Source organism: Pseudorasbora parva, chromosome 9 (genome assembly GCF_024679245.1).
Source record: "Pseudorasbora parva isolate DD20220531a chromosome 9, ASM2467924v1, whole genome shotgun sequence".
Classification (NCBI taxonomy): Eukaryota; Metazoa; Chordata; class Actinopteri; order Cypriniformes; family Gobionidae; genus Pseudorasbora; species Pseudorasbora parva.
The window spans coordinates 1035580-1054898 of NC_090180.1; the positions used below are offsets into that span (position 1 = coordinate 1035580).

At 40.1% G+C, this 19319-nt stretch overlaps 1 protein-coding gene across 2 annotated transcripts in view; it reads right to left on the bottom strand.

Moving 5' to 3' along the window:
- Nucleotides 1–19319, bottom strand: part of rasal2 (RAS protein activator like 2) — a 123129-nt gene that overhangs the window by 8895 nt on the left and 94915 nt on the right. The window contains exons 1-9 of one of the 2 annotated variants that reach the window (XM_067453472.1): nucleotides 14940–15089; nucleotides 14043–14141; nucleotides 13094–13648; nucleotides 12248–12392; nucleotides 11333–11477; nucleotides 10456–10692; nucleotides 10031–10232; nucleotides 2312–2487; nucleotides 962–1748 (exon numbers count right to left, since the gene is read on the bottom strand). In XM_067453472.1, coding sequence (XP_067309573.1) covers nucleotides 962–1748; nucleotides 2312–2487; nucleotides 10031–10232; nucleotides 10456–10692; nucleotides 11333–11477; nucleotides 12248–12392; nucleotides 13094–13648; nucleotides 14043–14141; nucleotides 14940–15005 — 2412 coding nt within the window. In that variant the 5' untranslated portion in view covers nucleotides 15006–15089. Of the gene's footprint in view, nucleotides 1–961; nucleotides 1749–2311; nucleotides 2509–10030; nucleotides 10233–10455; nucleotides 10693–11332; nucleotides 11478–12247; nucleotides 12393–13093; nucleotides 13649–14042; nucleotides 14142–14939; nucleotides 15090–19319 lie in introns of those variants that run through there. The other variant, XM_067453473.1, reaches the window with a different exon arrangement.

The window sequence follows — 19319 nt, forward strand, 5'->3', positions numbered from 1 at the left end:
GTCGTGTGCCTCACGGTATATCTGTGGCCATAGCCAACAATACATCTTAAGAGACCAAGACCACCTAAACCGAGACCAAGACCACCTAAACCAAGACTAAAACCACCTAAACCAAGACCAAGACCACCTAAACTGAGACCAAGGCCACCTAAACCAAGACCAAGACCACCTAAACCTAGACCACCTAAACCTAGACCAAGACCACCTAAACTGAGACCAAGACCACCTAAACCAAGACGAAAACCACCTAAACTGAGACCAAGACCACCTAAACCAAGACGAAAACCACCTAAACTGAGACCAAGGCCACCTAAACCGAGACCAAGGCCACCTAAACCAAGACCAGACCAGAACTCCTTAAATTCATCTGAAAGATCTGTCTACTGTCTGAGAATGTCTTATATAGTTAATAAATGTAATTAGAATAGTCAGACACTATAGCGCTGTTATTAATCAAACCACGGACAATAAAATGAATGGCACAGAAGTTACTGACTGCACTTTAAGCAGAACGTTTACATCAAACCTCATTAATGATGTTAAATCAGACAATGCACAGCAGTTTAGTGATGATCTGCAGCCGAGGTCTCGAGATTAAAGTCCTCTAAGTCCGAGACCGAGACAAGACCTTCAAAAAATGGTCTTACGGCCGGTCTCGAGTACTACAACACTATTCTACGGGTCAAAATTATCCACTTTTCTTTTATGCCAAAAATCATCAGGATATGAAGATCATGCTCCATGAAGATATTTAGCACATGTTCATATCATAAATGTATTATTAGTAGTAATATGCATTGCTAAGGACTTCATTTGGACAACTTTAAAGGAGATTTTCTCAATATTTAGATGTTTTTGCACCCTCAGATTCCAGATTTTCAAATATTGTCCTATCCTAACAAACCAATGGAGAATAATTTGGGCTTATCCTTCACACGAAGCTCTTGTTTGCGGTTCGTACCTGCTTGTTGCCTCCAGATGCGGAGCCGTCTCTGGAGCATGTGGACCGCTCTCCGCTGGGCTGCATGGGTTCTGTGCTGCTGCTGTGAGGGGTCCTGGGGGTCCGGGGCCCGACTCGGCTCTGCTGCTCCACCTTCAGGATATGAGCCGTGCCTGCGGTGCTCAGCCTGGGCCCAGCCAGCACCGGCGCTGCGGAGAGCGGAGGATAGAGGACGGCTGAGCCCGGAGGCTCCTGGAGGAGTCTGCGGCCCGGCTCCTCCTCCACACTGCTGCTGCCCGACGGCATGCGGGCTCTGGGGCTGGCGCTGCGAGAACTGGCCGAGCTCTGGTTCTCCGAGCTGGAGTCCGGCTGCAGCGAGTGTGTGGAGTGTGTGTGCAGGTGATAAACCGGGTTCTGGAAAGACAACGGCTGCAGGCTTCGCTGTTGGCTGAGCGAGGCGTGGATGGGTCTGCGTGCCTGCGGGGCGCTCTGGGGCAAATTGTCCCTCAGCTGGGGCACTTTGGGATGGAGCGGAGGCTGCTGGAGATGTGGATGAACCAGGCCGATGGACACCTGAGAGCCCACTCGCCCTAACCGAGCCTGGGCTTCGTTAAGAGGCACCGGATGGTACGAGTCCTGGAGGTCCATTAGCGATACGCTGCGTCCGTTTGGGAGCGGGCTGTCTCGCTCCTCTCTATCAGAGAAGCTCATGCTGTGTGTGGAGGCCTGCTGACCCAATAAAGGAGGCTTCCCTCGGGATAAGGCCTCCATGTGCTCCTGCACAGGAGATTTCACGCTCCTCATTTCACTGGAGAACGACATATGCATGAATGAGTATATGAGATGCAGTTATACTAATGCACATTTAAAGGGTTAGTTCAGCGATTTGGCGGATGGCTTGCTTTGCATCAGTAGAAACCCGGAGTGTATTTGAATGATCGCTGCAAAAAAATGCTCTTCTTATTTAGTATTGTTTTCTTGCTTCCAGTCCAAATATCTAAAAATTCTCTAAATCAAGATGCACTTATTAGATAAGAGAAATGACATAATATTTTTGCTTGTTTTCTGGCGAAAAATATCTAAATGAAGTGAGTTTTTGCTTAAAACAGGCAAAATGATCTGCCAATGGGGTGAGAGAAATAATCTTATTTCTGTTTGGGACGGAAACAAGAAACAAGATTTCAATCAGAAATAGGATTACTTTTCTCACCCCATTGGCAGATCATTTTGACAGAATGACTGAGTAAGAAGAGCATTTGCAGTGTATATTTGAGCCTCTATGATATACACTTTCCTTCAGTGTGGCTTTATAAGATGTCCAATGAGGTGTAAGAGACAGAAGTCAGATTAATGAAGAGGCTGAGGGCTCACCTGTCCGCCGGGTCCTCAAATATCCTCTGCAGTCCGGATGAGACGCTGCCACTGATGTCCTGAGCGGAGCTGTGGTCCTGGAAGCGGAGCTGGTGCTGGATGGGCGTGGGGCTGGACAGCGAGCGCGAAATGGCCCCCAGGATCCGCGGCAGGGGCCCCAGTTTGGCCACCGTCGCCTGCAGGAAGGAATTGTCACCCTGGGTTGGTGCATTACCATAGTAAGCACATTACGGACCGCAGAGTCCCAGAGTTTGAGGTGCAGATGGCAGATTGGTGGATCGGCAGGAGGGAGTTTTTTGGGTTGGTCGAGATAGTAGGCACCATAATGCATTGGTGGTAGGACAGCGTTACCATGGAGACACAGTGTGTCGGACAGGAAAGGATGGAATGTATAACAGAGGAGAAAACAAAAGGAAAAAATTAGGGATAAATAAAAGGAAAACCAAACACATGCTTCTAAACCAAACCAAACCAAAAAAGGTCAAACGCAGGGCATGCATCACACAACAGGAGGTTATGTCCGAGACGAGATCGAGGAAAAAGGTTGAGATGAATTAAACATAAAACACTGTGCAGGAGGTTTTAATCGCAGACATGCTCCAGACGCAACAGGTCAGCGGGAGTTAGGGAAGAGCACGAGGAGATGAGCTAAAGCGATAGTTCTGCCAGAAATGAGCCTGTGCTGTTTATCTGCCGGATATCCAACATGTAGGTGTGTGTGTTTCTTCAGGAGAACACAAATGAAGATGTTTAACTCAGCCGTTGCTCGTATAATGCATGTCAATGGGGTCTAATTCTATAAGAGTAAAACACACACAGACATACGAGTCCATATTAAACCCTGAGGCTCGTGGAGACACACTGATGTCTTAAGACACCAAACGATCGCTTTCTGACAGAAACACAACAGTATCTGTGTTATTTTACCTCATATCAGACGAATCTCATCTAGTGTTCCCATCGCCATTACTTCAGCCGAGTGAGGTCAAAATAACGGCGTGACCATAGATATATTTACATAGATGCCTCATTCGTAAATATTAATACCTATGTAAATATTTCTATTATCACGCCGGTATTTTGACCTCACTCACCTTACTCTTGTTTCCAATCCAAATATCTAAAAAAATTACATTAAGAAGCTTTTACTTGACAAGCAAAAGTTTTTATCTGGTTTTAGGGGAAAATATCTAAAAATTTAGTTATTTTGTTTTCTGCTTGAATTAAGATTATTTTTCTTACCCCATTGGAAGATTATTTATCTTATTTGTAAGAAAAAACTCTCGACATTTTGAGTTATTATGCCCAAAAACAAGACAATAACATTTGCTTAATTGTAAGAATTTTTTTTATTTGAATTTGAAACAAGACAAAAATACTAAGTAAGAAAAAAAAATGTGTGCAGTGTAGATGCCTCATTCAACCTACAGGCACTAATGAGACTCCTATGTAAATATATCTATGATCGCTCCGTTATTTTGACCTCACTCACCTGAAGTAATGACGATGGGAACACTAGATGAGATTCGTCTGATATGAGGTAAAATAACACAGATACTGTTGTGTTTCTGTCAGAAAGCGATCGTTTGGTGTCTTAAGGCATCAGTGTGTCTCCACGAGCCGCAGGGTTTAATATGGACTCGTATGTCTGTGTGTGTTTTACTCTCATAGAATTAGACCCCATTGACACGCATTATACGAGCAACGGCTGAGTTAAACATCTTCATCTGTGTTCTCCTGAAGAAACACACACACCTACATGTTGGATATCCGGCAGATTAACAGCACAGGCTCATTTATGGCTGAACTATCGCTTTAATGTAATAATGATGATAGTAATAACACTGCAAACAAGAGCAAAGCTTTTCTGGCCACACAGAGATCTTTAACAGGACGGCACAGTAGTGATGGGTCGGGCGACATAAGAAATTGTCACTTTATTTGCAGGGCGGGTCATTCAAATTATTATATATAAAATAAAAAAAATGTGTGTTGTATGCAATTACGTATAGCCTATATTAAAGGGTTACTTCAGCGATTAGCATATGGCTTTGTATCAGTAGAAACCCTGGAGAATATTCAAATTATTGTGCTTTCCCCCCCTCATATCTCCCTGAGACGAGAGATTTATGCATTTTATTTCTGGAAAAATTCCTCCTATGATGCAAATTGACGATTTTTGCATCATAGGAGGAATGTTTGCCCAGAGGCTGAAGACTACAGTCAGCAGAGGGAGCCATTTCCGCATGTTTTGAACTCGCGCGTGGGGGAGGGGAGATTACACTCAGCTGGCAGACAAGATCATTTAAACGGAGCTATGGTGAGCAATGTAAGTCTTTTAACTTCTCAAATTAATTTCTATGAAAGTTAAGCTTGCAAAGGCATGAACTGAAACGCGTGCCAGACTGAACTCGCGTTGTGAATGTATGCCGCGAGTGTAGTCGCGATTACCTCAGCTCTCATCACTCCTGCAGTCAGTGCTCAGTGCTGTGATACTCGCGCGGCGACTCACTCATTATATTGAACAGACACGTTCAGTTTTTAATTGTAGTGTCTTCTCTAACTCAGTCACAGTAATGAAGTTGGTGGTGTTGGGAATGGCCTCACAGGGCAGCGAAGCATTCTGGGAATTGTAGTCTTTCATCCCCATGGGACAAAAATACATTTGGTGTCTAGAAGACACCAAATTCAAAAATAATTTCACATTTCTACTGCATTGATGACCCGGTTTAAATACAGATTCATCTTCCCAGCGCTGAAGTACCCCTTTAAATATTTGGGAATATCTATTTTCATATTTTATTCGGTTCTTTGATAAGGTTACAATACGAAGGCTGTAGCAGCGTAACTTGCGTGATGTTGGGCGTCACAAAAACGGAGAAATAAAAGTGAAGATGGAAGTCGAGGTGCGGGAGATATTGAGGTTTGGGAATTTACGTAATTCAAAGAAAAAAAGTCAGGCTGCTAAATCTAATGTTTGGGACTGGTTTTTAGCAGTATCGGCTACGTGAAATATACAAACACGAGAGCCACAAATCGGCCCTTCAGCACTCAATCGCCTTTCCTGTGCTTGCCAAGGTGTCAAAAATAACTCTCTGTATCTCTAGGCCAAACAGATTAAACCCCATTCCAGTCGATAAATAATCTGCCAATGGGATAAGTAAAATAATGTTGTTTTAAGATTATTTTTCTCACCCCATTGGCAGATTATTTATCTTATTTTAAGCAAAAACTCTCTTCATTTTGAGTTATTTTCCCCAAAACAAGACAATTACTTTTGCTTGTCTAGTAAATGTTTCTTAATGTAAGAATTTTTAGATGTTTGGACTAGAAACAAGACAAAAAAGCATTTTTTTGAAGTGCATTCATCACTACTGCATTGATAACATTTAAGATCAGCTCCATCCGTACGTTTAGTAGGGATCAAGCGTTACTGATATAAAGCACAACATGAGACATTTGCAGCAATTCCTCTGAGTAAGAAATATGGGCGCTCAGTCATTTCTGCTCATGTCCAGTTATATTATTATCCTTCATGTTGCATTTGTTTATGTGTAGGTACTAGGGGTGTAACAACATCAAAATATCACGGTACGGTAACACCTTGCTATAATTAAATTAAGATAGGGACAAATATTAAGCAATAGATTCAGATCCGATACGCAACCTAAAATTCAAATAATAGATTTATTCCCCAAACATTAACAATTCTCAATAACTTTGTTGTACATACAACTTAATAAAGATTTAATGGAACCTTCTGTAAATCAGAATTATGATAGCTGAGACCTAAGAGAGAAAAACAATGGTGAATGTAAGCCCTTTTTTACTGGTAAAATCAGTACAATTTGTGTTGACATTTGGCAACATTAGGACACAGAAATATTGTTTTATTATACATTATATTTAACATTAAATATAGTAGTTGATAGTGGATAATAGTGTAATATATAATGAACTGACGGTGGCGCTGTTGACACTCTGCAGCCTCTCAAAAAGAAATCACAATCCACACAGAGCCGCTCACACTGAGAAACTGAGCTAAACATTCAATATGTGACGTTTTTATATTTATAACACGTGATTCAGTTAAGCAACATCACATGACCAAGAGTGTGTTTTCCTGAACATCATCACGACCATAACATCAGCTCCATAAACAATTAATTAACATTTAGCAACTTTCAGATGCAATATTGACCGGTGTTGTTCTATTTCAGCAGCGAAAACAGATCCAAGCAGCAGAACCATAACGAGTCTCACAGCAGCAGTGTGTCATACTGAACGAATCACTGTTTGAATCAATAGGTTGAATCAAAGATTCAATGAAATGTTCGTTAAAAACTGCCTCATTCTTAAATAATTTTTTGAATGAATCAATTGAACGAATCGACTCACTGACTCACTCATTAAGATTCACCTACTGGTGGTTTAGTTTCATGTTTAAAAAATTCTTTCCAACATTTATTATTTGTTTATTCAAACATACAAAATCTCATAACATTATTTAATGCAGTTGTAATTTTTCTGTGTAAATTGTTTAATTTGATTGGTATCAGCCCTATAGTGTTCTTATTTTAATTTAATGTATAGATCAAAGCATAGCCTATATTTAATAAGATTAGGGGAAAATGCTCTTTACAAAAGGTAGAAATATCACAAATATGCAGATTTGAATGTGCCAAAGCTGATTGATGAACACATACACACACACCAAATCAAACTTTTTTCCAGACAAGCACATTTTTTACTCGGAGAAGTGAATGAGTGATTTACTTGTCTGAAGGAGAAGCCCATGAACATGCTTAATGTTGAGCCCTGTGACTGATTGACTATTAGCATATAGTTTGGATTGGCGGTGTGGTTCTGTTCTGGGTAGCCTAGCATGGATAAGAGCAGGGAGAGCAGCTTTAGGCTAAACAGAACCAACGTCATGTTCATATGGGTGGAAGTGGTCAGTGGATGCAAGCTAACTAAACTAATATGACCGGCCAGAACTGATGCTACGCTTGATTTCTACCAAAACTACAAGCGTGATATGGTGAGCTAAAGTGTGCCTTTACTTCGAGGAGAGCAGGGAATCAAAGCAGTTTGAATCACAAGAAAGCACGCAACTAAAAACAAAATGGTTAGTTCATGTAAACATTTTTATTTGCTCTTCATTAACTCCCCCTCGTGTTGTTTTCGACATGTTTACTACAGTAAATCGGTTCATCGTACAAACCCGATTCCAAAAAAGTTGGGACACTGTACAAATTGTGAATAGAAAAGGAATGCAATAATTTAGTTGGGACATCCCAAAAAAAGTTGGGACAGGTGCAATAAAAGGCCAGAAAAGTTGTTCATATAATGAACAGCTGGAGGATCAATTGGCAACTTATTAGGTCAGTTGGCAACATGATTGGGTATAAAAGAGCCTCTCAGAGTGGCAGTGTCTCTCAGAAGGCAAGATGGGCAGAGGATCACCAATTCCCCCAATGCTGCGGCGGACAATAGTGGAGCAATATCAGAAAGGAGTTTCTCAGAGAACAGTTACAAAGAGTTTGAAGTTATCATCATCTACAGCGCATAATATCATCCAAAGATTCAGAGAAAACTGTTCTGTGGTCAGACAAATCAAAATGTGAAGTTCTTTTTGGAAAACTGGGACGCCATCCGGACTAAAGAGGACAAGGACAACCCAAGCTGTTCTCAGCGCTCAGTTCAGAAGCTGATCTCTGATGGTCTGGGGTTCATGAGTGTGTGTGGCATGGGCAGCTTACACACCTGGAAAGGCCATCAATGCTGAACGGTCTATCCAAGTTCTAGAACAACATGGTAAATGGTAAATGGACTGCATTTATATAGCGCTTTTAACAGACCCTATGGCCATCCAAAGCTCTTTACATTTTTGCCTCACATTCACCCATTCATACACCGACGGCGGTGTCAGCCATTTAAGGCGCCATCCAGCTCGTCGGGAGCAGCTGGGGTTAGGTGTCTTGCTCATGGACACCTCGACACTTGGTCAGGTGGAACCGGGGATCGAACCACCAACCTTCTGGTTTGTAGACAACCTACTGAGCCACTGCCGCCCCATCTAACATATGCTCCATCCAGACGGCGTCTCTTTCAGGGAAGACCTTGCTCTCTCCAACATGACAATGCCAGAGCACACACTGCATCAATTACAACATCATGGCTGCGTAGAAGAAGGATCCGGCACTGAAATGGCCAGCCTGCAGTCCAGATCTCTCACCATTAGAAAACATTTGGTGCATCATAAAGAGGAAGATGCGATAAAGAAGACCTAAGACAGTTGAGCAACTAGAAGCCTGTATTAGACAAGAATGGGACAACATTCCTATTCCTAAACTTGAGCAGCTCGTCTCCTCAGTGCCCAGACGTTTGCAGACTGATATAAAAAGAAGAGGGGATGACGCACAGGGGGAAACATGGCCACCGCACAACTTTATGATGTGTTGATGCCATGAAATTTAAAATCAACTTATTTTCCCCTTAAAATTATACATTTTCTCAGTTTTAACATTTGATGTCATCAATATATATTGAAATTGAAACTTCCACATCATTGCATTCTGTTTTTATTCACAATTTGTACAGTGTTCCAACTTTTTTTGAATCGGGTTTGTATAAAGCCATCGTGTCTCTTCAGAAGACTTGGATTTGGATTAGACACTCGATTGACCTTAAGTTTTAGGGGTATTGACTTTGAATAGAGACAGAAATCTCTCATCACATATCTTTATTTGCATTTGAAAGATGAACAAAAATCTCCTGACATGAGGGCGAGTAGATGACAATGAACCATTTTTGGGTGATTTATACTTTAAAAATAGAGTAATAAAACTAACTCTGTATCACGAGTCATATCGTTTACATCAACGTCACATTTTTATATCTCGATATATCGTTACACCCCTAGAACTATTCATTTCTGCAGCTAAAAAATGTTCTAATGAAGAAACAATGAGTGAATGCAGAGGTTTCCAGAACCGCAGCTGCTGTGAATCTGTAGCCTATGGTAGAGGTCACTGTAAGAGGTCACTGTAAGAGGTCAGTGTAGAGGTCAGTGTAAGAGGTCACTGTAAGAGGTCAGTGTAGAGGTCAGTGTAAGAGGTCAGTGTAGAGGTCAGTGTAAGAGGTCAGTGAAAGAGGTCAGTGTTAGAGGTCAGTGTAGAGGTCAGTGTAGAGGTCAGTGTAGAGGTCAGTGTAAGAGGTCAGTGTAGAGGTCAGTGTAGAGGTCAGTGTAGAGGTCAGTGTAAGAGGTCAGTGTAAGAGGTCAGTGTAGAGGTCAGTGTAAGAGGTCAGTGTAGAGGTCAGTGTAAGAGGTCACTGTAAGAGGTCAGTGTAGAAGTCAGTGTAGAGGTCAGTGTAAGAGGTCAGTGTAGAGGTCAGTGTAGAGGTCAGTGAAAGAGGTCAGTGAAGGAGGCCAGTGTAAGAGGTCACTGTAAGAGGTCAGTGTAGAGGTCAGTGTAAGAGGTCAGTGAAAGAGGTCAGTGTAAGAGGTCACTGTAGAGGTCAGTGTAAGAGGTCAGTGTAAGAGGTCAATGTAAGAGGTCAGTGTAGAGGTCAGTGTAAGAGGTCAGTGAAAGAGGTCAGTGAAGGAGGCCAGTGTAAGAGGTCACTGTAAGAGGTCAGTGTAGAGGTCAGTGTAAGAGGTCAGTGAAAGAGGTCAGTGAAGGAGGCCAGTGTAAGAGGTCAGCAGGATTGCATTACCTTGTCCAGCTGAGACACCACATCCCACAGCAGCGAGTGGAGCAGTGAGAGCTCTCGGCCCAGGTCGATATAGCCCTCGAAGCCCGGCGTGCTGGAGATGGTCTCCAGATTCGAGATCTCCAGCAGAAAACGGGTCATCCCGGCCCATTCGTGCTCCAGGAACTCATTCATGAAGGCCATGTACTCCTCCTTATTCCCGAATCTTAATTCAAACAGAAAACATTGGCAGATTATTTAGCTTATTTTAAGCAAAAACAAGAAAAATATCTGATGTCGTTTTACTGATCTAGTAAATGCATCTTGATTTAGGAATTGTTAGATATTTAGACTGGAAACAAGACAAAATGACTGAGGAAGAAGAGCATTTTTTTGCAGTGTGTGTTATTGAGTAAACATGTCGAGATCTAGGAGTGTTCAGGACATACTTGGCGAAGTTGGCCAGATTCTGTATGACTTTGGCAATGAGTGTGAGTGTCCTTGAGGTGCGGTCGTCCGGGTACTCCTGCATGAGGCTGAAGAGCGATGGAGCCATGATGGCCGGACACAGGAAGCGCAGGAAGAGCGAGGCACTGATGAGGCGCTGGCTGATGTCCTGCTTCCCTCGGGATCGGCACTGCTGCTTCCAGGAGGAGAAGACTTCCTTCAGCTCCCGCGGGAACACACTGAGGCACACACAGCGTAGGATAGCACAATACATACGGACATTTCTTAATTTAAGAATTTTGTGATATTTTGACTAGAAACAAGACAAAAATACTGAGTAAGAAGAGCATTTAGTGCAGAGTAAATCTCCTGTTCCATTATAAATGACTTCACTGTTACTTCTGATCGAATGCTGAATAAAACTCCCTGACCCCAGACCTCAACAATATCTGAAGACTTCGAAAATAAATCATATATATTAAAAAAGTACATATTTTACTGTGAATAAAATAAACATTACATAAACACATTCTGTGCCTTTTCCAAATTCTTATGATTTTTGAATATGTATTTGTTTTTTTAAACGTTTTATGTCGCATTATACTCACAACGTGTAGTTTATATCAAACATGTCAGCTGAGAGTAACTAGAAACATTTACATTTAAAATGTTATTAATTATAATGACATTTTCTGGAAATGAATAAAATGGTGAATGGAAATTTCACACACACACACACACACACACACACACACACACACACACACACACACACACACACACACACACACACACACACACACACACACACACACACACACACACACACACACACACACACACACACACACACACACACACACACACACACACACACACCAGTAGGAGTTGATGATCTTGCAGAAGGCCAGCTCGCAGCACATCTTCAGGTTACTCTGGTGCTCAGGTAGCTCCGCGCTGGAGCACTTTGATGGGTCGACCTCACAGTTTTCATCCGACTCGTACAAGGCTTTAATAAACTCTCCTACAGATCAGAACACAAACACACAGTAAAGGCTCCACACACACACAGTAAAGGCTCCACACACACACAGTAAAGGCTCCGCACACACACAGTAAAGGCTCCACACACACACAGTAAAGGCTCCACACACACACAGTAAAGGCTCCACACACACACAGTAAAGGCTCCACACACACACAGTAAAGGCTCCACACACACACAGTAAAGGCTCCACACACACACAGTAAAGGCTCCACACACACACAGTAAAGGCTCCACACACACACAGTAAAGGCTCCACACACACACAGTAAAGGCTCCACACACACACAGTAAAGGCTCCACACACACACACCACACACACACAGTAAAGGCTCTGATTTCCACACTGCAAAAAATGCTCTTCTTAGTATTTTTGTCTTGTTTCTAGTCCAAACATCTAAAAATTCTTAAAATAAGAAGTATTTACTAGACAAGTAAAAAATTTTGTCTTGTTTTGGGGAAAATAACTCAAAATGAAGAGAGTTTTTGCTTAAAATAAGATAAATAATCTGCCAATGGGGTGAGAAAAATAATCTTAATTCAAACAGAAAACAAGATTATGTTACTTATCCCATCATTGGCAGATTATTTATCTTATTTTAAGCAAAAACTCTCTTCATTTTGAGTTATTTTCCCCAAAACAAGACAATAATTTTTGCTTGTCTAGTAAATGTTTCTTAATGAAAGCATTTTTTGCAGTGCTCAAGCCCACTCCAGCTCCTGTAATCCGCAGGACAGCCGTGAGTTACCTAGGGCATCATGCAGGTACTTCTGTCCCACCAGTTTGAGGTATTCTTCGATGGCTTTGGTGGCTAATGTGTTCTCCCTGAAGATCAGCACATCATGCTCAGCACAGCGGTCCAGCTCAGACATCACCAGATCCGTCAGGAAGTCCTAATCAACACCAACATTCAGTCAAAAGGGGATTAATGGGTCATTTAAAGCATGAGTTCACTTCAGAATGAACATCTCCTGATAGTTTCCTCATCCCAGATCTTCGTGTCTTTCTTTCTTCAGTTTTTTGAGGAAAACATTCCAGGATTTTTCTCCTCATAATGGACTTCAATGGGAACCAACGGCTGAAGGTCCAAATCAATGAGGAAGAGCTTCAGAGACTCTGATGATCCCAGAGGAATAGAGTCTGATCCAGACTAACCACACTACATAAAATGCTCTTCTTACTCAGTCATTTTGTCTTGTTTCCAGTCCAAGTATATAAATATTCTTAAAGGGTTAGTTCAGCCAAAAATGAAATGTCTGTCATTAACTCCTCTCCCTAATGTCGCTCCACACCCGTAAGACCTCCGCTCATCTTCACACACAGTTTAAGATATTTTATATTTAGTCCGAGAGCGTATGCAAGTGTATGCACACTATACTGTCCATGTCCAGAAAGGGAATAAAAACATCATCACAGTAGTCCATATGAGACATCAGTGGGTTAATTAGAGTCTCTTCTAAGAATTGGACCTTCAGCAGTTGGTTCCCATTGAAGTTCATTATGAGGAGAAAAATCCTGGAATGTTTTCCTCAAAAAACTGAAGAAAGAAAGACACGAAGATCTGGGCTGAGGAAACGGTCAGTAATGAGCGCACCTTGGCCCGTCCTGTGCTCTGCAGGATGTGTATGAGCGCGCTGGCCATCTCCTCTTTGTTCTTCACGCTGATGACCGGCTCCAGCACGGAGCACAGCATGCTGTAGTTATTGGTCACGAACTCCGCAAACTCCTTGTACTGCTCCATGGGCAGGATGGAGACCGTTTGGAAGCGGGACTTGATGCGGATGGAGGGCCCTCCTCCTTTGGGCTTGCTGGCGGTGGGGGTGCTGACCGGGTACCACTTCTCCACAAACTGCCTTCCCATCACTCCCTGCACCGGGATGTTCACCAGACCCACGTAGTTGTTCTTATCCTTTTTTTTCTTCTTCTCCACATCGCGGTAGATGTGTACGGTGATGCTTTTCGTGGCTGGAAGGCCGGAGAACTCGAAGTGTTCTCCCCAGAACAGGCTTTCGGAGCGGGTTTTGCTGGTGGTGCGTGCGTACAGCATGTCATCCAGACACAGCTCACAGAAGTACTTCTTTTTGGGTGGCAGATCTTTGGCCTCGATTATCCACAGGCGGAGGACGTTCTCCACACGCCGGCAGTTATCCTGGAGATGGAATGACTGATTTAATCACAGCGGCTCAATTTAGGAATAAAACAAGCATGCAAAATATAATTGTATTGCATTAAAGGGATAGAATACCCAAAAATGGCCCCATGATTTCCTCTCCCTCAGCTCATCCTAGGTGTGTATATCATTACTCTGTCAGACGAACATCTATCCATTATAAAAGTGCATCTATCCATCATAAAAGCCATATCACTGATTGCCATTATAAAGCTTGGTAGAGTCAGAACATTTATTAATATAACTCTGATTGTGTTCGTCTGACAGAAGAATGTCATACACACCTAGAGGGAGAGGAAACCATGGGCTCATGCTCATTTATGGGTGAACTATCCCTTAAAATATGACCAGAAACAAAGCATTTGATGGTCACCTTATTAGGCTGCACGGTTCTCTTGAGGTTCTCCATCCATTTGTCCCGTTCCGCCGCAGAGGAGCAGCTGAAGCACTTACTTCCACCAGAGTACGCCACCTACAGGAGGAGAAATCAGCCATTCATTCACACAGAACATCATACAGTTAACACGTGTTATAAAGTGCATCCACTGTCCCGTTTGATTGCATTTACATTAATTAATTTTGCTAAATCGAAATATTAATGAAAAACGTACATATTCGTATATTATGGTGTCAGAGTTTTACAAAACGTAAATGCATAAAAAGTTTGGGGTAAGACATTTTATTTATTTAAAGAAATTTAAAAACTTTTATTATGCAGGGCAAAAAATGCTCTTCTTCCTCAGTCATTCTCTCTCGTTTCCAGTCTAAATATCTAACAATTCTTAAATCAAGATGCATTTACTAGATCAGTAAAACGACATGAGATATTTTTCCTTGCTTTGTTGAAAATAAAATCTGAATGAAGAGAGTTTTTGCTTAAAACAGGCAAAATGATCTGCCAATGGGGTGAGAGAAATAATCTTATTTGTGATCTCACTCCATTGGCAGATCATTTTAAGTTTATTTTCAACAAAACAAGAAAAAATATCATGTCGTTTTACTTATCAGGTAAATGCATCTTCATTTAAGAATATTTAGATATTTAGACTGGAAACAAGACAGAATGACTGAGTGAGAAGAGCATTTTTTGTAAAAGTGACAGTAATGCATTGATATTGTTACAAAAGATTTTATGCCTTGGTGAGCATAAAAAACGGCTTTTTCAAACGCTTCTTTTTCCTTAAACGAGTAAAAAAATCCCCAACCCTCTGAACGGTAGTGCACATGTCAGTGTGATCATGGGAATAATGCTCAGAGGCCATGTTTGTACCTCGAAGCAGAAGTCTTGTCCCAGAATGCTGCTGTGTAAAGGTTTGATGTGGACGTCCTCCTCCATGCTCAGATCCAAAGCTTCGACTGCACTGCCAGGACTCAGCAGAGACTCATGGGATCCGGACTCCTTCAGTTTGGGCAGACCTCGAGACCTACAGCAGAAACAACACACACTTTCATCATCTCTTCTCCTCACACACAGGCAGAACATTACGAACGCTTCAGCTCAGAGAGATCCGTTATCATGTCCTCAGAGCCGGACAGTAACGGAGCACATTTACTTCAGTAAAGCAACATGGGAAAACGATGAATATGACTTGATTTTACAGTAAATTCCTTTTACATTCTCCAAGGTATTACATTAACATTTTCCATAACTCCATGTAGGATGTTTCTGCACATAAATGTAAGCACTGTGGCAGTAGTAATGTAATATTTAGAAAATGTGCTCTTGATACTCAAGTACTTTTAAAAACAAGGACTGTAGTACTTTTACTATAGTAGACACCTGACTATAGTACTTTTACTATAGTAGACACCTGACTGTAGTACTTTTACTATAGTAGACACCTGACTGTAGTACTTTTACTATAGTAGACACCTGACTGTAGTACTTTTACTATAATCTGACTGTAGTACTTTTACTATAGTAGACACCTGACTGTAGTACTTTTACTATAATCTGACTGTAGTACTTTTACTATAGTAGACACCTGACTGTAGTACTTTTACTATAGTAGACATCTGACTGTAGTACTTTTACTATAGTAGACATCTGACTGTAGTACTTTTACTATAGTAGACACCTGACTGTAGTACTTTTACTATAGTAGACATCTGACTGTAGTACTTTTACTATAGTAGACACCTGACTGTAGTACTTTTACTATAGTAGACACCTGACTGTAGTACTTTTACTATAGTAGACACCTGACTGTAGTACTTTTACTATAGTAGACACCTGACTGTAGTACTTTTACTATAGTAGACACCTGACTGTAGTACCTTTACTATAGTAGACACCTGACTGTAGTACTTTTACTATAGTAGACACCTGACTGTAGTACTTTTACTATAGTAGACACCTGACTGTAGTACTTTTACTATAGTAGACACCTGACTGTAGTACTTTTACTATAATCTGACTGTAGTACTTTTACTATAGTAGACACCTGACTGTAGTACTTTTACTATAGTAGACATCTGACTGTAGTACTTTTACTATAGTAGACACCTGACTGTAGTACTTTTACTATAGTAGACATCTGACTGTAGTACTTTTACTATAATCTAACTGTAGTAGTTTTACTATAGTAGACACCTGACTGTAGTACTTTTACTATAGTAGACACCTGACTGTAGTACTTTTACTATAGTAGACACCTGACTGTAGTACTTTTACTATAGTAGACATCTGACTGTAGTACTTTTACTATAGTAGACACCTGACTGTAGTACTTTTACTATAGTAGACACCTGACTGTAGTACTTTTACAATAGTAGACACCTGACTGTAGTACTTTTACTATAGTAGACACCTGACTGTAGTACTTTTACTATAGTAGACATCTGACTGTAGTACTTTTACTATAGTAGACATCTGACTGTAGTACTTTTACTATAGTAGATATCTGACTGTAGTACTTTTACTATAGTAGACATCTGACTGTAGTACTTTTACTATAGTAGACACCTGACTGTAGTACTTTTACTATAGTAGACACCTGACTGTAGTACTTTTACTATAGTAGACATCTGACTGTAGTACTTTTACTATAGTAGACATCTGACTGTAGTACTTTTACTATAGTAGACACCTGACTGTAGTACTTTTACTATAGTAGACATCTGACTGTAGTACTTTTACTATAGTAGAGACCTGACTGTAGTACTTTTACTATAGTAGATATCTGACTGTAGTACTTTTACTATAGTAGACATCTGACTGTAGTACTTTTACTATAGTAGACACCTGACTGTAGTACTTTTACTATAGTAGACATCTGACTGTAGTACTTTTACTATAGTAGACATCTGACTGTAGTACTTTTACTATAGTAGACATCTGACTGTAGTACTTTTACTATAGTAGACATCTGACTGTAGTACTTTTACTATAGTAGACACCTGACTGAAGTACTTTTACTATAGTAGACATTTGACTGTAGTACTTTTACTATAATCTGACTGTAGTACTTTTACTATAGTAGACACCTGACTGTAGTACTTTTACTATAGTAGACATCTGACTGTAGTACTTTTACTATAGTAGACATCTGACTGTAGTACTTTTTCTATAGTAGACATCTGACTGTAGTACTTTTACTATAGTAGACATCTGACTGTAGTACTTTTACTATAGTAGACATTTGACTGTAGTACTTTTACTATAATCTGACTGTAGTACTTTTACTATAGTAGACATCTGACTGTAGTACTTTTACTATAGTAGACACCTGACTGTAGTACTTTTACTATAGTAGACATCTGACTGTAGTACTTTTACTATAGTAGACATCTGACTGTAGTACTTTTACTATAGTAGACATCTGACTGTAGTACTTTTACTATAGTAGACATCTGACTGTAGTACTTTTACTATAGTAGACATCTGACTGTAGCACTTTTACTATAGTAGACATTTGACTGTAGTGCTTTTACTATAGTAGACATCTGACTGTAGTACTTTTACTATAGTAGACACCTGACTGTAGTACTTTTACTATAGTAGACACCTGACTGTAGTACTTTTACTATAGTAGACATCTGACTGTAGTACTTTTACTATAATCTGACTGTAGTACTTTTACTATAGTAGACACCTGACTGTAGTACTTTTACTATAGTAGACACCTGACTGTAGTACTTTTACTATAGTAGACATCTGACTGTAGTACTTTTACTATAGTAGACATCTGACTGTAGTACTTTTACTATAGTAGACATCTGACTGTAGTACTTTTACTATAGTAGACATCTGACTGTAGTACTTTTACTATAGTAGACACCTGACTGAAGTACTTTTACTATAGTAGACATTTGACTGTAGTACTTTTACTATAATCTGACTGTAGTACTTTTACTATAGTAGACACCTGACTGTAGTACTTTTACTATAGTAGACACCTGACTGTAGTACTTTTACTATAGTAGACACCTGACTGTAGTACTTTTACTATAGTAGACATTTGACTGTAGTACTTTTATTATAATCTGACTGTAGTACTTTTACTATAGTAGACATCTGACTGTAGTACTTTTACTATAGTAGACATCTGACTGTAGTACTTTTACTATAGTAGACATCTGACTATAGTACTTTTACTATAATCTGACTGTAGTACTTTTACTATAATAGACATCTGACTGTAGTACTTTTACTATAGTAGACACCTGACTGTAGTACTTTTACTATAGTAGACACCTGACTGTAGTACTTTTACTATAGTAGACATTTGACTGTAGTACTTTTACTATAGTAGACACCTGACTGTAGTACTTTTACTATAGTAGACACCTGACTGTAGTACTTTTACTATAGTAGACATCTGACTGTAGTACTTTTACTATAATCTGACTGTAGTACTTTTACTATAGTAGACACTTGACTGTAGTACTTTTACTATAATCTGACTGTAGTACTTTTACTATAGTAGACACCTGACTGTAGTACTTTTACTATAATCTGACTGTAGTACTTTTACTATAGTAGACACTTGACTGTAGTACTTTTACTATAATAGACATCTGACTATAGTACTTTTACTATAATCTGACTGTAGTACTTTTACTATAGTAGACACCTGACTGTAGTACTTTTACTATAGTAGACACCTGACTGTAGTACTTTTACTATAGTAGACATCTGACTGTAGTACTTTTACTATAATCTGACTGTAGTACTTTTACTATAGTAGACACCTGACTGTAGTACTTTTACTATAGTAGACATCTGACTGTAGTACTTTTACTATAGTAGACATCTGACTGTAGTACTTTTACTATAGTAGACATCTGACTGTAGTACTTTTACTATAGTAGACATTTGACTGTAGTACTTTTACTATAGTAGACATTTGACTGTAGTACTTTCACTATAATCTGACTGTAGTACTTTTACTATAGTAGACACCTGACTGTAGTACTTTTACTATAGTAGACACCTGACTGTAGTACTTTTACTATAGTAGACATTTGACTGTAGTACTTTTACTATAATCTGACTGTAGTACTTTTACTATAGTAGACACCTGACTGTAGTACTTTTACTATAGTAGACACCTGACTGTAGTACTTTTACTATAGTAGACATTTGACTGTAGTACTTTTACTATAATCTGACTGTAGTACTTTTACTATAGTAGACACCTGACTGTAG